Consider the following 23642-nt stretch of genomic DNA (forward strand, 5'->3'; position numbering starts at 1 on the left):
TAAGCCTGGACTGGGCCACAGCAGCCTCCTGCTTCAGGGATTGAGGCAGCAGCACCAATCAAAGAGGAGGTTGCTTCCTTTGTCTCATTAGGCTGGACTGCAAGGCCCTTGTTGATTGGCTGCCATGCCCCAATCCCTGAAGCTGCTTATTTGAACTAGCCAGTCATCCGAATGCAGACTGGGTCCAAACTAAGCCTGATCAGACTGGATAAAAACTAAGCCTGCAGTCCCTCATGGCAGAGAAGCTGAAATCTTTTATTCAGATAGGGAAAGCTGTTTTCCTTACATCTTACATTCTTACAGCTTCACCAGCTTCTGAATAAAAGACTTTGGCTTCTCTGCCATGTGGCTCATCCTCTTCTGTAGCTCTTCGAAAAGTAAGTACAGTAAAGCCATGGGAAATGGGGTGGGGAAGGCGGATCAGGCCCTGGGACCCTCCATTTGCCCAGGTTTGCCTGGTGCGCCAGTTGCGCCCCTATTTGGACCGAGATGCCCTACGCATGATCACCCATGTGCTCGTCACCTCTCGTATTGACTACTGCAATGCTCTCTACATGGGGCTGCCCCTGAAGACCACTCGGAGGCTTCAGCTGGTGCAGAATGCGGCCGCGCGGGTAGTGATGGGGGTGTCCCAACACTCCCATGTTACACCTCTCCTGCGCGACTTGCATTGGCTGCCAGTTGCCTTCCGGATGAGATTCAAGGTGCTGGTGATTATCTATAAAGCCCTACATGGCCTAGGCCCGGGATATTTGGCGGACCATCTGCAGCCAGCAACAGCTTCCCATCGCCCGGTGCGCTCCCACAGGGAGCGCCTACTCAGTCGGCCAGATAGTGTCAACTGGCGACCCCCAGGGAGAGCGCTTTCTCTGTGGGCGCACCTGCCCTTTGGAATCAACTCCCTCTGGAACTCCGGGTGGCCCCTGACCTTCGCTCTTTCCGCCGTGGGCTGAAAACTTGGCTATTTCACCTGGCCGCCTTGGACTGATGGGGGTTTTAATCTGGGTTTTATTGAATTTCTTAATTTTAACTTAGACTTCTGTTTTAATGGTTTGTCTGTTCTGTTTTAATTGTTATGAGCTGCCCTGAGTCCTGTGGAGATAGGGCGGCATACAAGCCCCAACAAACAAACAAATAAATAAATAAATTTCAGCCTATAAAAGTCCAAGGGAGTCCTAGGAAGGCCCGAATGGGGCCTGGGAGGGCGGTTTGGGCCCAGGGACCCTCCATTTCAGCATGTAAGAGGCCAGGGGAGCCCTAGGAAGGCCTGGACAGGGCCTGGGAGGGCAGATCGGGCCCAGGGACCCTCCATTTTGGCCTGTAACAGACTGGGGGAGCCCTAGGAAGGCCGACAAAGGCATTTGCACCGACAAAGAGGTGAAGGAAGGCTCACCAGACAGGCAGGTAGCTGGGCCGCATGGGAGGCCAAGGTGAAGGCAGGCAAGTGGGCTGGGCTGTAGGGGCCACATGGTCAAGGCAAGCGAGCTAGCGAGTGAGGGAGCCAGAGGGCAGCTGCTAAGCCATGGCCAAGGCGGGCGAGGCGAGATAAGGAGTGAAAGGGGCGGGGTTGCCGGGGACAGCCAGTGGTGCAATTAGCCAGTTCTTCAAACTGTGCAAAAATTTAACAACCGGTTCGCCCTTTATGCCCTTTATACTGGCAGTAGAAATTGTTTTTGCTGCAGTACTTATTTTCAACCTGACTATGTTAGTCAGGAAAAAAAGCAAAGAAACAGGTAAGAGTATTGTGCAAAAAAATGTCATGTAATATTATAGACAATGAAAAAACATTTCCTCTGTGAATGGCATACACACGGAATTAAAAAGAGACACAATGTCATGGGAAAGAGCAAAAAACAGCATACCATCGTCACTGGTGTGTACTTCTGCCCCAGCATCCAGATCCACTTCTTCTAAGGTACCATGTTCACTATAAGGGCTGTCACTGTAGAGAAGGAGCACATGGATTTATTTGATGGTAGGATGGAACTATCATTTAAAATTCCAATAAACTGGTCATATTAATGTATTATTTTTTCAAATATAATAAGGTTTCAGCAATACTTGATTAAGTAGTTTTCTAACTTTCTACACACACTCACATGCACACACACACACACCATGCTAGGTACAGAATACTTAATTCAAACAGAATCACTTTTTTTCATGGGAAAGAAAGAAGCCCTCTGTAATGTCACATAAAGAGGTAATCCCAGCAACTCCCTCTGAAGGAAGGGAAGGAAATATTTGAAGCTTTTTAAGTAAGGCAGAGTTGCATAAGCTGAGATTCAAGATGGAAAAGAAATCTAAATGGCTTCACGTAGACCTCTGACAAAATATAAATATATTAGGAATTTGGAGAACATCAAGGTACTTGAGATAGAGTGCTTCAAGGGAATTCTAGTTCTTAACTAATGGGCAAAAAGTTAACCAGGAATCTAGGCTAAAATTAATTTACTATGTAATGGTACATCTTCTATATGTCTTCATATAAATTATAGAATCGAATCAGTCACCAAATTGTCAAGTTGGTCATGGTGATAATATTAGTGTCCTGGATGGAGTATTTCCAAATATCTGTATGTAACATCTAGTTTGATCTAAATAGTCATAGGCTGCATCTTGATTTCAAACACATTGATGGGAAACCACTATACAAAAGAATCAATTTGACATCAAGATATCAAAGAAAGAGACTGACTGCATCTTAAAGTTAGTTAGGCCAAGCCTACTAAGTCAGTCCCATCTAAAATTTCCCCGGATCTACAATACAGACCTGGGCCAATGTGATTTAAAATCCAATTTTTCCTCTTCTTGGCTATTATTTGACCCTCAAAAAATTACCGCCATTTTATGGATGATCTTCAACAAAATGTGGGTCTCTAGTCTAAGAAAGGATCATGTTCTAGACTAATCTCATGCACCTTTTATCCAATATAAAAGGCTTCACACCAGGTTGGGTGATTAAACTTTCTCTCCCATGCCGACAAAAAAAGGTTAGAAAAACAGATTTACTGCAGAGTTAGGAAACCATACAGACGTATAAGTTGTCTTATACCACTCCAGAATTCTGCTGTTTATATGTGTTAGTTCCAGGATTTAAATCCTAGGCCTCTTAGTGCTGCTGCATTTTTGAACCACTGGCTGCGTAGCTCCTGCATGTTTTCCAGCCTTGAATGTTTCTGCCATCTGTCATTGTTTACAAAATGCTTTTTTCTCTGGCATAAGTGATTCCTCCTCCACCAGCTTCAGGCCTTATATCATATTAAAAAGAACTGGTTGCACTATTGACAAATTCCTACATATAATTTACCTAGACTGGCAGGCAAATCACAGGTTTTTTTGTGGTAGATGGGAACAAGATTCTTCAAAGCTGCTCACAGAATAATATGACAAGTTTGTTTGGTAAAAGACTGAAGGACTTACCAGTAGTCATCACCTGCCATACATTTTTCATATACTGGGCCATCTAATTCCTTGCTATCTGGGAAAATAATCTCCTGGTGAATGATAATGGTTTTGATGATTTCATTGACATGAGCCTGGCATGACACTTGTTCTTGTATATCTGGAATTGGCATCAATGTTGGGCCAAAACAAATGGCCAGATTATAAGGATCCATCATATTTTCATCACTGTACTGAGAAAGGCTGTTTAAATAAAAAAGAAAGAAAAGTATTTTGCAAGCATGTTATTGGATGGTTTTATAGTTATCTTTTCCCTAAAAAATTCCAGTTCGATTTCAATTGAATTGTACAGTTTATATATTATATTAAAGTGATTTATCTTGGTGTGATTTTTTGACATCTCAAAAATCTGGAATATCTATAGGGATGTGTAGACTTTCTATATGTACTGCATATATGAATATATGGTAATTTATAATAACATTATATTTAAACAATATATAAAGCAGATCAATAATTTTCAGGTAATTTGAAATGAGCATTCTGTGTCCCCCAAAAAGACTTGAACTGTAGGTAATCTCAACAATATTTCTATATCTGAAGGATATGGACAAGAAAGAGCTGTTTTCTAACCTGAAGGAAAGATAATTTGTTCTTGATCTTAATGGACAATCCTTTCAGTTAAAAACAACAACAGTTCAGTCTAGTGGACCTCTTACATTTTTCCTTATCCAAAACGACTCATTTCATTACATATGCTATTTTTTAATAAATCATTACCATTTTTACCCAGTCTATGTAAGGGATTTTAATCTGTCTGCATTCAGAGAATTTCCTTTTGCCTTTGAACCATTCTCAATTTTTTCTGAATTCTTTGTCCCAGCATCTTTCAAAGCCGCAATGTGTTATTTTCTTTATTACCACATTAAAAGCCAATAGAATCTTATTTTTTACACTACTTTAAAAGAAAACTCCATCTGCCTGTCTAGTAAACCATTTCCTTTGCTTTCCTTCTGGCTACCTCCCTTTTTTGCCTAAGTATCTAAAGTGCACTCCATTTGCTACACAGGAAGATTTCTCTACATCTCGGTTGTTCTGTTTTGTCTCATTCATATGTTTATCTTGTTTATTTATTTATTAACCACATTTATATGGCTGCCTATCTCATCAAAAGTGATTCTACAGTTTCAATTAAATATATAGTTCAGAACCACTAAACTATATCTTTAAAAAATCCTGCCGCACCGGGGAACTACCAGAGGACTGGAAAAGAGTTGATGTAGTTCCCATCTTCAAAAAATGAAAAAAATAGATCCAGGAAACTATAGATCTATTATCAGCCTTACATCAATACCTGGGAAGATTCTGGAAAAGATAATCAAGCAACGAACCTACAAACATCTAAAGGCAAACAAAATCATAACCAAAAGTGAACATGGGTTTGTCAAAAACAGATCATGCCAGACAAATCTTATTGCATTCTTTGACAAAATGACAAAATTAGTGGGCCAGAGGAAAGCTGTGGATACAATTTACTTGGACTTTAGTAAGGTATTTAATAAAGTAGACCACAACCTACTACTTGATAAGATAGGAAAATGTGAGCTAGACAGCATCACCATCAGATGGATTCGTAACTGGCTGACCAACTGCACTCAATGGAACTGCATCTACATGGAGGGAGGTATGCAGTGAGGTACCCCAAGGCTCTTTTAGGTCCAGTATTCTTCAATGATTTGGACGAGGGGATAGATGGAGAACTCATCAAATTCACAGATGACACCAAGCTGGCAGGAATAACCAACACTCCAGAAGATAGGTTTAAGATACAGAAGGAACTTGACAGATATGAACATTGGGCTGCTATCTAACAAAATAAAATTCAATGGAAAAAAAAGTAAGTTTCTACATTTAGGCAAGAAAAACCAAATGCACAGGTGCAGTGTATGTGGTACCTGGCTCAAGAGTACTAACTGTAAGAGCGGTCTTGGAATCCTAGTGGACAATCACTTAAATATGAACCAGCAGTGTGCAGCAGCTGCCAAAAAAGCCAGCACAATTCTAGGCTGCATAAACAGAGGGATAGAATCAAGATCACGTGAAGTGTTAATACCACTTTATAATGCCTTGGTAAGACCACACTTGGAATACTGCATCCAGTTTTGATCATCACGATGCAAAAAAGATGTCAAAACTCTAGAACGAGTGCAGAGAAGAGGACAAAGATGATTAGCAGACGAGAGGCTAACACATATAAAGAACAGTTGCTAGAATTGGGTATGTCTAGTTTAATGAAAAGAAGGACTAGGCATGACTTGATAGCAGTGTTCCAATATCTCAGGGGTTGCCACAAAGAAGAGGGAGTCAAGCTTTTTTCCAAAGCACCTGAAGGCAAGACAAGAAGCAATGGATGGAAACTAATCAAGGAGAGAAGCAGCTAGAACTTAGGAGGAATTTCCTGACAGTTAGAACAATTTATCAGTGGAACAAATTGGCTCTAGAAGTTGTGAATGCTTCCAACATTGGAAGTTTTTAAGAAGAGATTGGACAACCATTTGTCTGAAATGGTACAGGATTTCCTGCCTAAGCAAGGGGTTGGACTAGAAGACCTCCAAGGTCCCTTCCAACTCTCTTATTCTATTCTATTTATCAGCTATTTCCCATTTTTATTTTACTTCACTTGGAATTCAACTCTTTCCAAAAACAATATTCATTTAGCAATCCTTTTTCTAATACTGCTTTTCTAATACCATAGGCCAGTGGTGGGATTCAAATAATTTAACAACCGGTTCTCTGCCCTAATTTCTTCCAACAACCAGTTTTCTAAACTGCTCAGAAAGTTAACAACCGGTTCTCCTGAAGTGGTACGAACTGGCTGAATCCCACCACTGCCATAGGCTCACTATGGTTCTGATGGTCAATTCCTTCTTTTTTTCCCTTTCTCTGTTCACTTTTTCTTTAAAATGCCTGAAAAAAGATGTGGCTGCTTTAATGAACAGCAGAGATATGACTTTTTCATGTAAAATTTGAAGCACTTTTCCAAAATCATTTTCAAAATGTCATAGTCTTCCTATATACTGTATGCTCATACATGAAAATTAAAATGAAGCTTTAAAATGAATCTCTCTACATACTCAAATATGTTGATTGATGCCTGTACTAGACAGAATTCCAGTGTGTTCTATAATTAGGCTTAAATTGACAGATACAAGCTGCTGAAGGCAATAGCTGAAATGTACTTTTGTGATCTCATTCTGTATTAGCATTGTGGATGCATACCTTTTGCTAAACTGCTATTTTGAAACTTAAATCTGTGATGTTTACAAAGACTGTTATTATTTTATAAGTTATTGGTAACCCAAGCATAGGAATACTGCATATGCCTTCTGTGAGTTAGAAAATCTTTGTCTTAAAACGTTCACACCTATTCCCCAGAATTTAATATTCACCATCTTAAGAGACTGAGATGTCACCTTATATATTGTTTAAAGCCTAGATTTCTAAGGAAGTCCTTAAGGGTAAGAATACACCAACAACTTGTTCCTTGGTGCCTGCCAAACTTCTTGCCTAATACAATCTTATTTTAACGATGTTTTAATTAAAAAGTGAATTGAATTAACAAAAAAAACCCCAACACCATGCTCAAACGTCATCTGCTGTACTAACAATGTCTCTGGCATTGTAAAGATGTGTGTGTGTGCGTAGTCCAATGCTTATTTTGAAACCAGCCACCTGCCAAATTAAAAAGAAAAGTAAACTGGAGTGACAGAGAGCATCCTCATATTCTAGAGCAGCATTTCTCAACTTTGTCAACTTTTAATATGTGTGGAGCAATTCCCACAGAATTAAAAATGTTGTTGAGGTTCAGAAACGCTGAGCTAGACAGAATGGATAAACAATGGATAACACACCATTATGGTAAGTTCCCGTAACATCCACTCAAAATGCCAAATGTTCCCACTGTCTCAGTAAATAACCAGGAATCTTGTTTATATTATACACTGACTGAATCTGCATTTATAAATGCGATAAGGGGGGGAAAAGTTCTCCTTAAATTTCTAGACGTTTCACATGGATACAACTTTGTATTTTCAAGAGAAATATTTACATTCAATGTCAAAATATATTCTGGGATGATGGAAATTAGAACTTCAAACATTGTTATCCCATATTAACATACATGTAAATACGTTGGTGAAGCTTTCTTCACCAACATGATGAAAATCATTCCTCTTCTGTCAATTAAAATAGCACATAGTCTTTGTTAAAATCAAATTCTTTCTCTCCCTCCCTCCCTCTCTGTCCCACCACATTCTTTCTCTCTGTCACACACAACTTCCTTAAAATATAGAAAGTTAAACCTACTTACTGATTGAGGAAGGCAAAAAGATATCTTAGTAAGATAAGGACAGATCTGGGCAATGTCAGCAAAAGTTTACGTATGTGAAGAGCTCTCTCATAGAGATTTTCTGTTCCTGTAACATTAAGTAGAAAAATTAGTTATGGTTGGCTACTGAAAGTATAGAAGAACTTTCCACTGCTGATATGCTGGGCAACAACTCAAGATGTGTTGGGTCATATGACATTTGGCAACTATGGGAATTGTACTGCACATTTGGAGAATACCAGATTGGAAAAAGATTGTATAGACTATACAAGAGTGCAAAATGGACCTATTAATCTGTTCTAAGATTTATCTGTTGATATTAATTATATGAACAAGTTCCAAAGGCTTGTGGATGGTTAATTTATCCAAATAGGATCTTTGTCTATATCTGGAAGGAGAAAAATATGCTTTCTTGCTTAAGCTCTGTCCTTAACAAAATGCAGTACATTAACCAAACCAATGGTATTTGGGAGGGGGGTATCTAATAAGCTAACTTAAATATCTATACAAGGGAGACATGTATATATGTGCTCAGTGCCATGTATATAAAACATACAGAATACTTTGTTCTTATTGAGGAGAGAATGTAAATTCAAAAACACATTTGTTAAAATGGATGCACATAAATAACTATGATAGCAGTAAGCTGTCCTATATAAAGCTGTTGTAAAATAGAGCAAATAGTAAGCAAATAATACAATTTCATTCATTAAAGTGACCATTCAAAACACATGAAAGAAACAAATTTAACTTACTGGCACAAGAAATAAGATCATTAAACCTTTCCTTAGGAAAAATAGGATTCTCCAGCCCTCGGAAATAGAGCTTCAGTACTCCAGCAACTGAGTTAATATCATGGTTACTTTGGTCATCTGCCAAAGGATTTTCACCTACAAAAATAAATCAGATTAAATATTTACAGGCCTTAGATCTTGACAGCCTTTTTCTATTTAAGATTCTGAGCTATACTATATTGGTCATCCTGAAATTAGAATGAATGCAGCAAGAACTAAAATATTGCTCAAATATCTTCCCCATTGGAATATGAACTTTGATTTCCATTCTTTCTAATTATAATACAATATAGATTGTATATATTTTGTTTTGATTATTTTAAAAACCTACTTTAACCTCATGTTAAATACTGGAGTTACAATTGGAAAGTTGGGTAGTGATATTAATTGATTGATTAAATAAATAAGTGCACAGCAGAATGTCAGAGGGGATAAAAATGCTAGATTGTCCATGCAAGGCTAAATTCATTTGATTCAGTCATCCTTAACATGAGTATGATCCAGATATGTAGAGATCAGAATTCACAAAATTTTCCTCAAAGGCTAAAGAACTCTAGGAGGTAAAGTCTTCATATCTGGAAGGCATTCAAGATAGGAAAGTCTGATTTGGATAAATGAATTTAATTAGGCTGAATGGAATTCCAGTATTTCTGAGAAGCCGAGGACTGCATTGATTAAATATATTGGTTTTCACAACTATTTTCATTCAAGTTACATACCATACAAATACTGACATATTCAAGCTCACATTTTCTTTGAGGTGAAAAAAGTATTAATTTTTTTTTTTAGAAAGATACGTTCTGCATTCTGTTGTGATTACAAATAATAGAATCTAAAGCCAAACTCCCATAGAAAATATGATGTTATTAAGGACTGTGGAACGTATTTTAAAAGAATGCTGGTACAAGATTGAATTATGTAGTTTTAACAATGTCCATTTAGTAAATTCATTTATTAAGTGACTAATTTAAACAAAACTTTAAAACTTGACTGGTAATAAGTAATTAGCAATAAGTAATAAGCAAATTATGTTCATTAAATAACCTAGAAAAATACTGTATTCTTTGGAGGGGGGAGTTTCTACTCACCAATATAATATCACATATTATATTAAGCATATAGAAAAAACATTGCAGGTTTAGTCTAGTCTAGCAATTTATTCTTTTTTCCCCACAATGATCAATTCAGTGTTTGAAAAAACCCAACGAAGACACGTCAAAGACAGCAACCTCTATTCAGAAAACCCTTTTAAAATGATGAAGATGCAGTTGACTAGCTATATGCAGTATTATTTCATTCTCCATTAATTGGTATATTTACCCCCCAAAAAGATGACTGAATTTAGGACAATTTCACAATAAATAAAGTGATAAACACAGAAAAAAAATCCTGTATAATGCCCAGTTTCCCAGTCTTCTGCATCTAAGATTTCTAATTCCAGCTGAAACCAGTCATGAGATTTTAGTATTTTTAAATAATTGTGTATATAATTTTAACGTATAATCAATACATATATCTGAAAGAATTTTCTAAACTTTATTCCACCTCCCCCCTCCCCCCCCAAAAAAAATAAGGAAAAAGAGGAGGAGGAAAAAGTAAACAGAAAAATAGAACACAACTGGATGGCACTGAGGTAGACGGGGGAAGAAGTAACTGCAGAGATGGAAGAACCTGCCTATTTAAAAATGACAAAAAGGGTTAAATTCAGGAGTTACCAGTAGCTACCTCTGGGCTGCAATAATGTGGATGGTTACCAGATGACAGCAGAGCTACATTAAACTCTTTTTGCTATCATTTAGAGCCTATGACAGTGATGGCTAACCTTTTTGCCATCGCGTGCCAGGAGGGCGGGCGGGGGAGGGTTGCGCGCGCACGTGCCCACGCGCATGTGTGCGCAACCCCCTCCCCCTCCCCCCCCGCTCCTGGCACATGATGGCCTGGTAGGCCCGTTTTTCTTTCTTACCTGGTTCCAGATCCTCTCTGTGTATCTGGGAACGGCGAAAACAACCTTTCCCACTCCCTTGGAGGCCCTACGGAGGCTGAAAAAGCCCATTTCCCAACTCCCGGTGGGACAGGAAGTGACATTTTTTGCTGTCCCCAGCCTCCAGAACCTCTCTAGGAGTCTCTAGGAGCCTCTAGGAGTCTCTCTAGGAGTCTCTGGAGGCTGGGAAAAAACGTCAGTTCCTGTCCCACCAGGAGTGGGGAAATGGGCCCTTTGAGCCTCCATAGGGCCTCCAAGGAAGTGGGAAAGGCTGTTTTCACCGTTCCCAGATACAGAGAGAGGATCTGGAGCCAGGTAAGAAAAAAAAAACGGGCCTTCCCCACCCCACCCCCAGGCCCTCCAGAGGCAGGAAACAGCCTGTTTCCCTACTTCTGGTGGGCCCAGAAGGCCCGAAAATCAGCTGGCCGGCGCGCACATGCGCCCCAGAGCTGAGCTGGCGTGCCCACTAATATGGCTCCACGTGCCACCTGTGGCATGCGTGCCATAGGTTCGCCATCACGGGCCTATGAAGTTCAAAGATAGTAGCCTTATCTCCAAAGACAAATATCCAAAGCTATCTAAGTTTTTAAAGATCAATTGTGCTAATTTCTTTATTTTTCTATTCTTCTCAATGAATAAAAGTTTTCCCTTTCATAATAATAATTTAGGAAAAGAATTTTTATGGTATGATGCATATGAACAGAAAAATAATAAATCACCTCTTTCAAATGAATTTTTAATATCATTAACCTCCACCTGAGAGCCTGACACCCTGAAAATGCCCTGGTGTTGAAGACCTGAAAAATAATAACAGAGAAATATATAAAATTCAACATAATGTTTCAAATGAGGGAAAATACTAGCATCTTAGTCCTTTATTATCACATTTGTATATAACTTTCCACCAAGACTCAACAAAGTAGCTTACTGCATTTGCAAATGCAATGCTAATTGCTTCCAAAGAACAAGAATTCCTTTCCTTGCTTGATTCCAGCTCTTCCTTCCTTTGCTCCATGGCTTCATACCTTCCAATTAATCCTTTCTTATTGAATTAATATTCTGCCCTTTCTTTTTTTGTTTTATTCCTCACCAAGCCCTTCCCTTTTTAAGTTTTCAACAAGTTTTCATTCAAGACTAAAGTTCATTATACTTCCTAACTGTAATTGGAAAAGGATTATAACATGTCAGAAAAAAGCATCATGATTTAAGCACAATAGTCTTCAAAATTGTGATTAAATTAAAAAGTATTTTAGAACTCACCATACAAATTGATAAATCGGATACAGCTTTCTACAATGAGAGGGATTATTTGTCCTGAGTCCTGGTGAGGGGAAAAAATAATCCATATAGTTTGCAAATTGTATGAGATAAATAGCACTTATCATTAGGATACAGTGGCGTCTTTATAGTATCAGACATATATACATCCAACTCTCACTAGAATGATATCTATACCAATTGTGCTTCTTGATTATTTAACTTTTTCATAAAACAAGCTCTTGAGCCAATTGTGTTTTTCAGTTTGGCCAGGAAACAAACACTAATGCCCAGCATCCATAACCAGTGCCATATATTTCTACTGATGGTAGCTAGCAATTCCCATTTAAGAAGACTGGTAGATGCAATAATGGAAGGCACTTTGAAAGTAATAAATCTTGCCTGCTAGAGTGTTGCTGTTATTGACTTTAATAAATCTTAGCTTATTTATTTAAAAGCTAGGCAATTTTCATTCTTCTTCTCCTGTTCCTCTTTTGATTTGTTTAAAGCATTTTATTATTTGAGGGGTTCCTCAAACACAATTTCCTGTTACAACAGAACTGATGAAATGTTATTTAATGTCTGATTATTAAAAAAGATACGACATCAAGATCATATTTTGAATAAAGAAGTAATGAATTATACTATACAAGAAAAAAGATGATACAAACCTAGAGGCACAGTGCACAGAAGTTTATTAAACTGATACCCTTACACCTGAACTGCTTCTATAGATTATATGATAAATCTGGCTATTTATGTTTGTATAACTATCCTGTTTCCCTGAAAATGAGACCTATCCTGAGAATAAGCCCTAGCATGTTTTTTCCATGTGCGCCTAATACTGTATAAGCCCCATGCCCAAAATAAGCCCTACTTAAGAGCATGCATAGCCAGCCGGCCGTCCATTCTGCCTGGTTGCTCGTGGTGCCACAATCACAAGGCAAGGCAGGGTGGTGGTGGAGCTGCCCCACTCCGGCTTACCTCAGGGACCCTGCAGCCCTGCCATCCACACCCTACCTGCCTTGTAGCGGCAGCACTGACAGCCATGTGCAGCAAATGTATAAACCGTATTGGTTGTTTACCAGCTAATATGTGCACAGAATACAAACCAGATGGAAGGGGTACTGTTGGCACAAGGAATGTAGAGATTAAAATGACTGGATTATTAATATACTTCTACAGTTCAATGAAAATCTTGGTTTTTCTATTAACCTACTTCAGTGCCCATCATTCTACAGATATTTGACCAGTTACGATACAAATAGAATACAAATACAAATACATTCCCAAGGTTACAATGTAATGCAATAGTCTGAAATAACCCTTCACCACAAGTGGGAGTGAGGAGAGTCAAGGGTAGGAGAAGATGCTTCCCAACTGCACCTCTCATTTTGTGGAATCACCACTTGGTATGTCCTGATCCTGTTAGGTCCTCAGAAGTTGTCTGAAATACAAAGCTCTTGCAGAGGGCTTTTAAAAATTAACATGAAAAGACTGTTGGAATTCCTAATTTTTACTAGAATATCATGAACCTTTTCTCCAAAGAATGATAGCTCCAGTTTATTACACTCTTAATACAAAGGCGTTCCTGTTTCCATGATGACTCTTTGAAGGAATCCTGCAGTCAAGCATCAGATGCTACTGGGAAAGCAATAGTTCTTTTTATTTTCTGCCTGATAGTTTTGTCACTTAATATTCAAGAGCATTCTTGAATTTGAATGAGACCAGAATGATACTAATTTCTCTGTATTACAAATCCAAATTCCTGTTATTATGATAGGTGGGCAGGGACATTTTTTCCAAAAGTAGGAATTTACCAGCATGCAGAAGATTTATAAATCATGGCTGAATCACCAGTAAAACTGACAAGTTATAAGCTTCACTTCCAAACAGTACTTTATTGTTCTCACAGGAATGAAAGTGAACTATTCATTTTCTATGGAAAAAAGTATAAAGAAGTGTACAGTATGAACTAAACATTTTATATAGGACAAATTCTTTTCCTCTTTATGGTTCTCTTATTCTTTCCTATAAAATTCAATGAGAACAAGTAAAAAACTAAAGCAACAACTGTCATGTTGGATTCTGAATATATTATGTCAACATGGGATAGAATTATCACAACTTTTTAGTTTCATATGTATTTTGATCTTTTAAATGTATCATTTCTATTGGTCCTTTAAAGCACTCAGCAAGATAGTTAATAAAATGAAACAAAAAAGGAATGTACACATAGTTAATCAGTGAATTGACTCAAAATCAGATTATCATTGTCCAATAATGTTTTTGTAATGTACAATAATGTAATTGTCCTCTCTCTCTCTTTCTCTCCCCTTCCCTCTCTCCCACATCAGTATTGTGTATATATTGTTTATATCAGTATTGTGTATATATTGTTTATATCAGTATTGTGTATATATGAATTTGTATCAAGATCCACGAATTTGGGTAAAATCAAAAACCAAGAATCACACAGATTTTCAGTAAGATGTCTTTAATACTAGTCTGGAGTAAATACAGAAGAAGATCAGACTCTCATTTATAGTGAGTTAATTAAGATGAAATCTCTTTGAAGGATTAGAAATGCTTCTTTCTAATTTCTTTCTACCTGGAGTAAATTGCTGTTTATCAGATAAGTTGTCAATTGATTCACTTGTTATCTGTTTACTATTTTTTCTACTTTCTCTGCTATTCGTTTCCCAGCCTTCCCTCTCACACTCTATTTCCATGATGGCGAGCCTATGGAATGTGTGCCAGAGATGGCACGCAGAGCCCTCTCTGCTGGCATCCACGCCGTCGCCCCAGGTCAGATCTCCATGGCGTTTCTTTCATGAGCTTCTTTTCCTGCAAACGACGAAACAGAAGCTCACAAAAGAAAAAGATCTTACCTCTTGCCACGCTGCCGGTGTTGTGATGTCCTGCCTACCACCAGCCAGCTGGTCTTCGGGGGTCTGCTGCGCATGCACGTTCATGCATATGCGCATGCATATCCATACACACAGGTTGGGCACTTGGTGTCTAAACCGAAAGTCTGTTCCAGAAACCAGAAGAGCAGCCGCCCAGGTGTGCATGTGAGCGCCGGGAAGATGAAGTTCTGGTTTTCAGTGTGCTCATGCGCCTTGGCCACCTGGTCTTCCAGTTTCTGGCGTGCATGCGCACTGGGCGGCTGCTCTTCCAGTTTTTGGTGCTCCCGCGCATATGAAGACCAGCTGTCCAGTGCACTGGAACACGGAAAACCAACGGGCGATGGCTCGTGTGCCCAGAGAGATGAGTCTGTGTGTTACTTCCAGCACGCGTGTGATAGGTTCGCCATCACTGTGTTAGACTAAGACCATGGATATCCAGGTCATCAGCCTTAGTTTTAGAAACGCACTTGAAGCCTTTGTACTTTTCACTCTTTCACAAATCCAACCTACTTAGCAAGATCGTTGTCATGGGAATTAAAGAAAGGAGATCTCCATGTAACCTGCCATAACCTCTTTGAGGGAAAGTGCAATGAAAATCTGTTAAACAAATAAATAAGTAATATGAAACTGAAAAAATGTATTCAAGTGGTTTCGACTTGTGAAACTTCTTTGGTCAGCAAAGTTGTTAGTGAAATGGGAAGTTGAGCAATTTTAGATTTCTTTAACTTTTTTGTTCTGCTTGTAGGAAAGAATGGGAAATTACTGAAAAATCACCTCACTATTATGTCAGGGAAAGAAGACTGCTGGATTAAAGAGCTCTCATCAATGGATAGAAATTGACTAGAAATAAGCCAAGCCCTGCTACTTTTTTTGGATCAGAAACATTAATTAAGGAAGAGTAAGAATTGTCTACTGGCTTGAATGTCTTCTGGTGATCAGTTTTATGTCAAAGTACTTTGTTCTAAAAGCTTTTGTTTTCAAAAGCCACTATTTGAACATGAAATATTTTACTCTATTCTTCTATTACCCACTGCTACAGGAAAAGATAATGTGATATATGGGGCTCTGTGGGAGTAGAGGGTTCTCCATTCCATTCCTGAACTGAGAAACTAATTACTCCTTACGTGACCTGTTTTTGAATTTTGTAAAATACCCCATGGTTACATTCCAAAAAGAGTTTACAATTTCAGGGGAAGATCTATCCATCTTAAGAGTATAGCAAATACTCTTGATTAAATTATCAAATTCTACAGGATTAACTTTAAGGAACATTTTATATAAAATGTTATACTTGTCACTATGTTTCCTGACAAATTTGTGGAAAGTATATTCATCCTTGAAAATATCTTGGCACTGGTAATGAATGATGCTAAAAATATAGTTTATGAATTTTTAAAAAGCCACAGAGGATCTAAATGCAAAGTAAGACTTTTGTTTATTCTTCTGATACAATAAGCACTTTATGTGATATTGTAAACTGCTTTCATAGACAAAAAAATCCCGGATAATAGGATTTTCACAGCTGAATATAGGTAGGATTGCTACATAAAAAGCCATAACAAGTATGTCATTGCATGTATTCATTTCTTGTAATGTAATGCTGTCTCTATATCTCTTTTTGAGTAAAATGGACATTATAAATATACTAGATGAAGAATATTTGAGCCATTAAAAATGTTAAAAGATACTTGCATACTTTTCTCATTGCTGAATTCAAACAATTCTCAATAATTGGTAATTTTTAAAAAAATCAGACAAAAAAAGGTTAATCAGTTCATTAGCACTATACCTGATATCTGGTATGTGAGTTCCTTCGTCCTCTGCTGTAAAATGCAATTAGAAATAAAGTACATAAAAACAGGATGAAGAATGTAAATACAAAAGTCACAAAATATAGCTTAAAGGGTCCTTAGAAAATAAAAACAAATACTGGGTTCTTAGAACCAGAGTAGCATAATGATTGAATGTAATCTTCCCTGTGAATTTAATTAGGACATTATAAGAACATACGGTATAAAACAATCTGCATAAAGCAAGACACTCTACATGCTATTGCTATTATTAAGCTAAACTTCTTTTGTAAAATTTGCTATAATTTTAAGTCTTATATCTTTTTTCCAAGTGCAATGCATCTTAAGATACTGTTGTTTTGTGAATTGATATACCAAAATTACATATTTTTATATCACCACATGTAACTCAGCCCTCACAATTCTTTCCTAAAGATAAGATTAGGAGGCAGTGGTAAGTTGTGTGTAGTTGCCTAATCAGAAGGCCTTACACTGTTATGTGCTGTTTCTGCTCCTGCTATCTCCAAGTCACTACTTGATATATCAATACTTGGGAAGAGCACTGGTCCACCCAAAAGATGGATACTTCCACCAGATATCCATATGCAATTTATTCACCTCCTAGACCTTCTCTTTGTAGATCTTCTCTTCAATGAATCCTGAAGTTTTACCCTATATATTCACTACATGTAAAACAAACAATGAACTTTGATTGGGAGGCTGATTTCCTTCCTTAGAAAGACAAAGAAATATGTCACTGATGCACTGATGTAGACACAGAAGAAATCAATGTATGTATTGACTACAGAGGTTAGAATTCTGATAGCAATAGCACTTAGACTTTTATACTGCTTCATAGTGCTTTATAGCCCTCTCTAAGCAGTTTACATAGTCAGCATATTGCCCCCAAAAATCTGGCTCATTTTACCAATCTTGGAAGGATGAAAAGCTGAGTCAACCTTGAGCCATTCAGAATTCGACTCCTGGAGTGAGCAGTGAGTTAAGCCTGCAGTACTGCATTCTAACCACTGTGCCACCACAGCTCTGATACTGGTGACAAATATCTACCATCGGTGTATGCATAAGCAGGCCATTAAAATGGTATTTTGAAGAAGGGCCCACAATTTTTCTTTCCAAGGGAAGGTATTGAGACCCATTGGGAAATTATTGGAGATGTGATTATAATCTGGAGAATTTAATGTTCTATTCTTAAAGTTTTTTCCTTTTTTTAAAAAAGGGATATATTAAGCCTTTCTGAAACATAATACTCCTATTTTATAGCTTTCCATAAAATAAACTTTATGAGAGTATATTTAACAACTTACCTTGTAGTCATATATTCTGCCCTATGACCTAAAGATTAAGAGAAATATAATCTGAAAACGAACGGAACCAGAAGTATATTTCTTGTATAACTGTACAACAAATATGCCAATCAGATTTTTAATCCTCAATTATTTATAATATAACTGTTCATATTTATTTCACAAGACTTATGTTTACATACAAGAAAAATAGTTTCCTACTACAGAGAGTTTTAGAATGTTCAGAAAAAAACATTGTTTCTTATGCAAGTAAAGCATATTTACGCTATTAAGTTAAGCAAAACAAAATTTGAACCAGTGGTACCAGTCTGTGCATGCATACATAATGAATTATTCACAAAAGGAGAAAAGCTTGCCAGTATGCTTTGGGGAATGAACATATTGCCAACTTTCATAAGTTAAAAATAATTTAGGATGTAGCTATACTTAGGAAAGTAAATATTTAATGATGCCACAAAAAGATATATGACTTTGTGTTAAGTAATATACATATCTGGTGCATATGAGCCCAATAATGTTCTATATATCCTTCATACATTTCAATTATGTATAACTTAGCAACTCTGCAAAAATCCCTCTGAAATAAATAGATGGATAATTTGTAGAAATTAAAACAACAAAAACAGAATAAATTTCCATTATAGTAGTTTACCAAATAAAAAATCAGGGGTCCAAATTGTATTCAATAAACATAATTATGGTAGTTTGATGGGGAAAGAATTCATTTTTGCAAACAGACCATATACATTAATATGGTAACTTGATTGTTAGTTAACCTGAAACTTAATTATTCTATTATTTAGCACTACTCATATAACAGCACTGATTCCTATAATGATTCCTAGTTCCTTTTTTTTTTTAATATAAACTTTATTGTTTAAAAGAAAGAACATTTTAAAAAAAAAACACGTACAAGTTTCTCACAATTACGAGACAAATTTACATATACAGTACATAAACGTCACCTATTAACTAATTTCCATTATTCTATATAAATATATATATTATATGTACATATATATAAACGTACAATAAAGTATTCCATATTCTATACCTCTGACAGTGCTGTTTTTTGTTATATTGATTTCTTCTAAATTTCATCTCTAGCCATTTCCTTTCCTCTGGTTTATCCATTGGTACCATCTATTCCATGTTTCATAATATTTAGAGTCTTCCTTATCCTGTAACTCTAAGGTTAGTCTATCCATCTCTGCGCATGTATATATTTTTTGTATTAATTCCTGATCTGTTGGCAATCGATCGCTTTTCCAGAATTGTGCTAATACTAATCTTGCCGCTGTGATTATATGAAGTATTAGGTATTTTATGTCATTTCGGATGTTCTTTTTGATCATGCCCAATAGGAAAATCTCAGGTTCTAATTCAATTTCACAATCTGTAATTTCTCTTATCCATATCCTTACCTTGTTCCAGTATTTCTTAATGATGGGGCAAAGCCACCAAGCATGGTAGAAGGTTCCCTGTGTTTTTCTGCATTTCCAACAGGTCGGATCTACATTTGGGTACATTTTCGCAAGTCTTGCAGGGGCCAGGTGCCATCGATACCACATCTTATAATGATTTTCTTTGTAGGCCACCGATTTTGTCATGCTGTAATTAGTTTCCCAAACTCTTTCCCAGTCTTCTAGCTGTAGGCTGTGCCCGATGTTTCTCGCCCATGCTATCATCTGCCCTTTCACTAATTCTTCTGCCAAATCATATTCGAGTAAATATTTGTAGATTTTTTAAATTAATTTCCCTTCTTTAGATTCTAATAATTTATCCAACCTGTTTTGTTTCAAATCTATTCCCCCCTCCTCCTGGTCCTTCCTATATCTTATCTTTATTTGTGAATAGGGCCACCAATCTATTGCTATTCCTTGTTCTTTTAATTCTTCCCTAGTTTTTAATTTGCCCTGTGTATCTAATATTTCTCTATATCGTAATATTTTTTGTTCTGATAGTGTATTTGGGTGGGTAATTGCTTCTATTGTTGACAACCAACCGGGGATTTTCATATAATGCTTACTTTGAATTTGTTGCCATGTACTAATTAAAGATTTCCTAATGGTATGATTGTTGAAATGTTTATATGATTTGTTTCCAGAGTTCCAAATAAAGGCATGCCATCCCTTCATTAGGTCATGTCCTTCGAGCTTTAACAATCTTTGATTCTCCAAAGTTATCCATTCCTTGATCCATAGTAAACTGGCAGCCCTATAATATTTTTGCCACGCTGGAAAACCGAAACCACCCCTAATTTTATCGTCTTGTAATATATTTAATTTTATTCTCGATTTTTTCCCCTCCCATACAAATTTTGAGGTTATTTTATCCAAATTATCAAAAAATTTCTTATCCAATTTTATTGGGATCGTTTGGAATAAATAAAGGAGTCTTGGAAGTATGTTAGATTTTACTACTGCTATCCTCCCCAGAAGGGACAACTTTAGTTTCCCCCATTTATCTAAATCTTCTTTAATTTTCTGGACCAAGGGTTCGTAATTATCTTGTTTTATTGTTACAGTTCTAGCTGTCAAATGGATCCCCAAGTATTTCACCTTCTTAGTTGCCTGTAATTGTGAAACCTTTACTAATTGCTCTACTTGCTTTGCTGTCATGTTTTTTGTTATCATATTTGTTTTTTCTTTATTGATTTTTAGGCCTGCTACTCTTCCAAATTTTTCAATTTCTTTTATTAACTTGGGGGTCGTTTCTATTGGGTCTTCTGCAAAAAAGACAAGGTCGTCCGCAAAGGCTTGGACCTTGTACTCCTCTTTCTTAATCTTTAGCCCTTGTATCTCTTTGTTTGCCCTAATTCTAATTAATAGATTTTCTAACGTTAAAATAAAAAGCAAGGGGGATAGCGGACATCCTTGCCTTACTCCTTTATTTATTCCAAAAAATCCCGTTGGATCCCTGTTTACTAATATACATGCTTTCTGATCCTGGTATATTGATGATATCATTTTTATAAATTTGTCGCCGAAATTCATACTTTTAATTTGATGTTTCATGAATTGCCAGTTTACTTGGTCAAACGCTTTTTGTGCATCCAGAAAGATCAGGGCTATCTGTCTCTCTGAATGCACTTCATAATACTCTAAGACATCCATTACCATCCTTAAATTATTTTTTATTTGTCTTGTGGGCAGAAAACCGTTTTGGTCTTGATGTATTTTGTTTTGTAATATTTTTTTCATTCTATTGGCAATTATATTCATTAGAATCTTATAATCGGTGTTCAACAAAGAAATTGGCCTGTAATTTTTTATCAATGTGGCATCTGCCCCTTCTTTTGGTATTAGGGAGATATACGCTTCTTTCCATGTGTTTGGTAGTTTTGCCTCCGACAGGGCTTCATTATATACTTCTAATAATATTCCGTTTAATAATTCTCCGAATGTTTTGTAAAATTCTGTTGGTAAGCCATCAGTCCCCGGTGTTTTGTTATTTTTCTGTCTCTTCAATGCTTCTTTTATTTCACCCATCGTGATCTCCCTGTTTAGTAATTCTTTTTCCTCCTCTCTTAATATTTGTACCCCCTCTCCTTTTAAGTACTGTTCAATTTCCTCTGTTGTTACTGTGTCTTTCCCATACAGCCTCTGATAGTATTGAAGTATTATTTCCTTCTTTTTCTCTATGCTTTGTTGGATCTTCCCCTCATCATCTTGTAGTTTCTGGATTATTCTTTTTTCCCTTTCCTTCCTTAACCTATACGCCAACCACCTCCCTGGTTTGTTTGCATGCTCAAAGTGATTCTGCCTTATATATTTCAAATTTAGTGCGTATTTCCCTTGTTCTAATATATTGAGCTTATGTTTTGCCGCTATCCACTTCATCCTTATTTCTTCATCACCTGGATTCCCTTGCAATTTATATTCCCAATTTTGAATTTCCTCCCGTATTTTATTATATTCTTTTTCTCTCTCCTTTCTCCTTTTTGCATTGTACGCTATTGTAAGGCCCCTTACATACGCCTTAGTGGTGTCCCATAAATTTTGTAGGGAGGTGTGTTGTTTTGTGTTTTCCTTATAGAACAATTCTAGTTCCTTTTCCATATATTTCTTATATTCTTTCTCTTTCATTACCTGTAAATTCATTATCCATCTATTTTTCTTTCTTTGGTGCCCCCTCCAAATCATCATTAATGGGTTATGATCTGCCCAATCGTTTGATAAGATTTCTACAGTTTCTATCTCTCTCATTAACATACCAGATACCCATGCCATGTCTAACCTGGACCAGGACTTATGTGGATTCGAGTAGTATGTGAAATTCTTGATTTCGGGGTTATAAAACCTCCAGCTATCTATCATGTTTAACTCTTCCACCATTTCTGTAAAAGTTCTAGGTAATATATTTTTCCTACTTTTATTTTGCTGGTCAGATTTATAATCTTTTTTAACATCCGAAATGGCATTAAAATCTCCAATTAAACATACATTTTCCATTTTTTGCTCTATGATTTTCTCATGTACTTTTTTATAAAATTCTAATTGTTTGCTATTTGGTGCATATATCGCTAGCAACAATATATTTTTGAAGTCAAGTTTTAACTCTACCATCACAATTCTACCTTCAGTGTCTGTATATCTTATATTACTATCTATCCCTTCCTTAATATATACCACTACTCCTCTTTTTTTTTCTTCTGCCAGTGATGCATATGTTATTCCTAATTTCTTATATTGTATGTAATTTATATCTTGTTTTCTTATGTGTACCTCCTGGAGACATACTATATCGGACTTTTGTTTCAGAATCTTTTTGAAAATTTGGTGTCGTTTAGATGGTGAGTTGAGGCCATTTACGTTTACTGATAGAATTTTTAGAGTTCTTTCCATGTCTTACTGACTTTCCTGTTGTTTCTTCTTTGCTTCTTCTAATTCCTTTTTTTTGCCTCTTGTTTGTACTCCTCCTTCCTCCTGAGTCTCTCCTTCCTCCTCTTTCCCTCCCTGTGGTGAGGTTCTTTCACGTTCCTGACTCTGATTTCCTTTAATGCTTCTTCCTCTCTCCTCTCTGCTGCCATTTGTTATCTCACTGGCCATCATTTGATCGTATAGTTCTTTTGCCTTACTCTGCGAATCCACCTTTATTTTCCTTCCCTGCCACGTTACCAACATTCCCTCAGGTATCGTCCATTTAAAAGGTATATATCTCCTGTTTAGCAACGTGGCCAGGAACCAGTAGTCTTTTCGCAAGTCTCTTATTCTCTTAGGAATTTGTTTCAGAGTTACTATTTCTTTATTCTTGTAAAGCATAGGTTCATCCTTTGTTATTTTATAAACAATATCTCTCACCTTTCTTCTCACAAATCTTATGTGTACCTCCCGTGGAAGTTTGTGTTGTCGGGCGTAGTTTGTGTGTACGCGGTACACTTCATCTAATTCATTTATTATTTCTTCCCTTTCTCTTTGGAGAGCCTCAGCTATCATCTCCGCCATTATCATTGTCAAATCTTCTTCTCTTTCTTTGGCTACATTTTGAAAACGCAGAAAAAATGCCGCCTTTTCCATCTCCAGCTGGGCTACTGTGTTCTCAAGCTCTTTATTTAATCCCGTCATTTTTATGTCCAACGCTTCCAACTTTTCTTCTGTCAATTCAGTTTTTTGTTCTATTTCTTTTATTTTTTGATCATTTCTTTGGATAATTTCTTGGATCAAGTCCATTTTTTCATCAATTTTTTGGATGTCATTTTTAACTTCCTTCTTTACCTCATCCATATCTTTCCTAGATTGTTCATGGTTTCTGGTCATGCACTCTTGCATTTTGACCATTGTTTCTTGTATTG

The 23642-nt window shown here is 36.8% G+C and overlaps 1 protein-coding gene across 1 annotated transcript in view; it reads right to left on the bottom strand.

Annotated features, from left to right (window-relative positions):
* SRGAP1 (SLIT-ROBO Rho GTPase activating protein 1) overlaps nucleotides 1-23642 on the bottom strand; it is a 164073-nt gene that overhangs the window by 14605 nt on the left and 125826 nt on the right. Inside the window, exons 11-18 of the mRNA XM_034402884.2 lie at nucleotides 17849-17876; nucleotides 16523-16556; nucleotides 11828-11888; nucleotides 11287-11364; nucleotides 8548-8682; nucleotides 7775-7880; nucleotides 3424-3648; nucleotides 1863-1942 (exon numbers count right to left, since the gene is read on the bottom strand). Coding sequence (XP_034258775.1) covers nucleotides 1863-1942; nucleotides 3424-3648; nucleotides 7775-7880; nucleotides 8548-8682; nucleotides 11287-11364; nucleotides 11828-11888; nucleotides 16523-16556; nucleotides 17849-17876 — 747 coding nt within the window. The remainder of the gene's footprint in view (nucleotides 1-1862; nucleotides 1943-3423; nucleotides 3649-7774; nucleotides 7881-8547; nucleotides 8683-11286; nucleotides 11365-11827; nucleotides 11889-16522; nucleotides 16557-17848; nucleotides 17877-23642) is intronic.

This window comes from Pantherophis guttatus, chromosome 7, assembly GCF_059756535.1.
Source record: "Pantherophis guttatus breed Tessera chromosome 7, ASM5975653v1, whole genome shotgun sequence".
Classification (NCBI taxonomy): Eukaryota; Metazoa; Chordata; class Lepidosauria; order Squamata; family Colubridae; genus Pantherophis; species Pantherophis guttatus.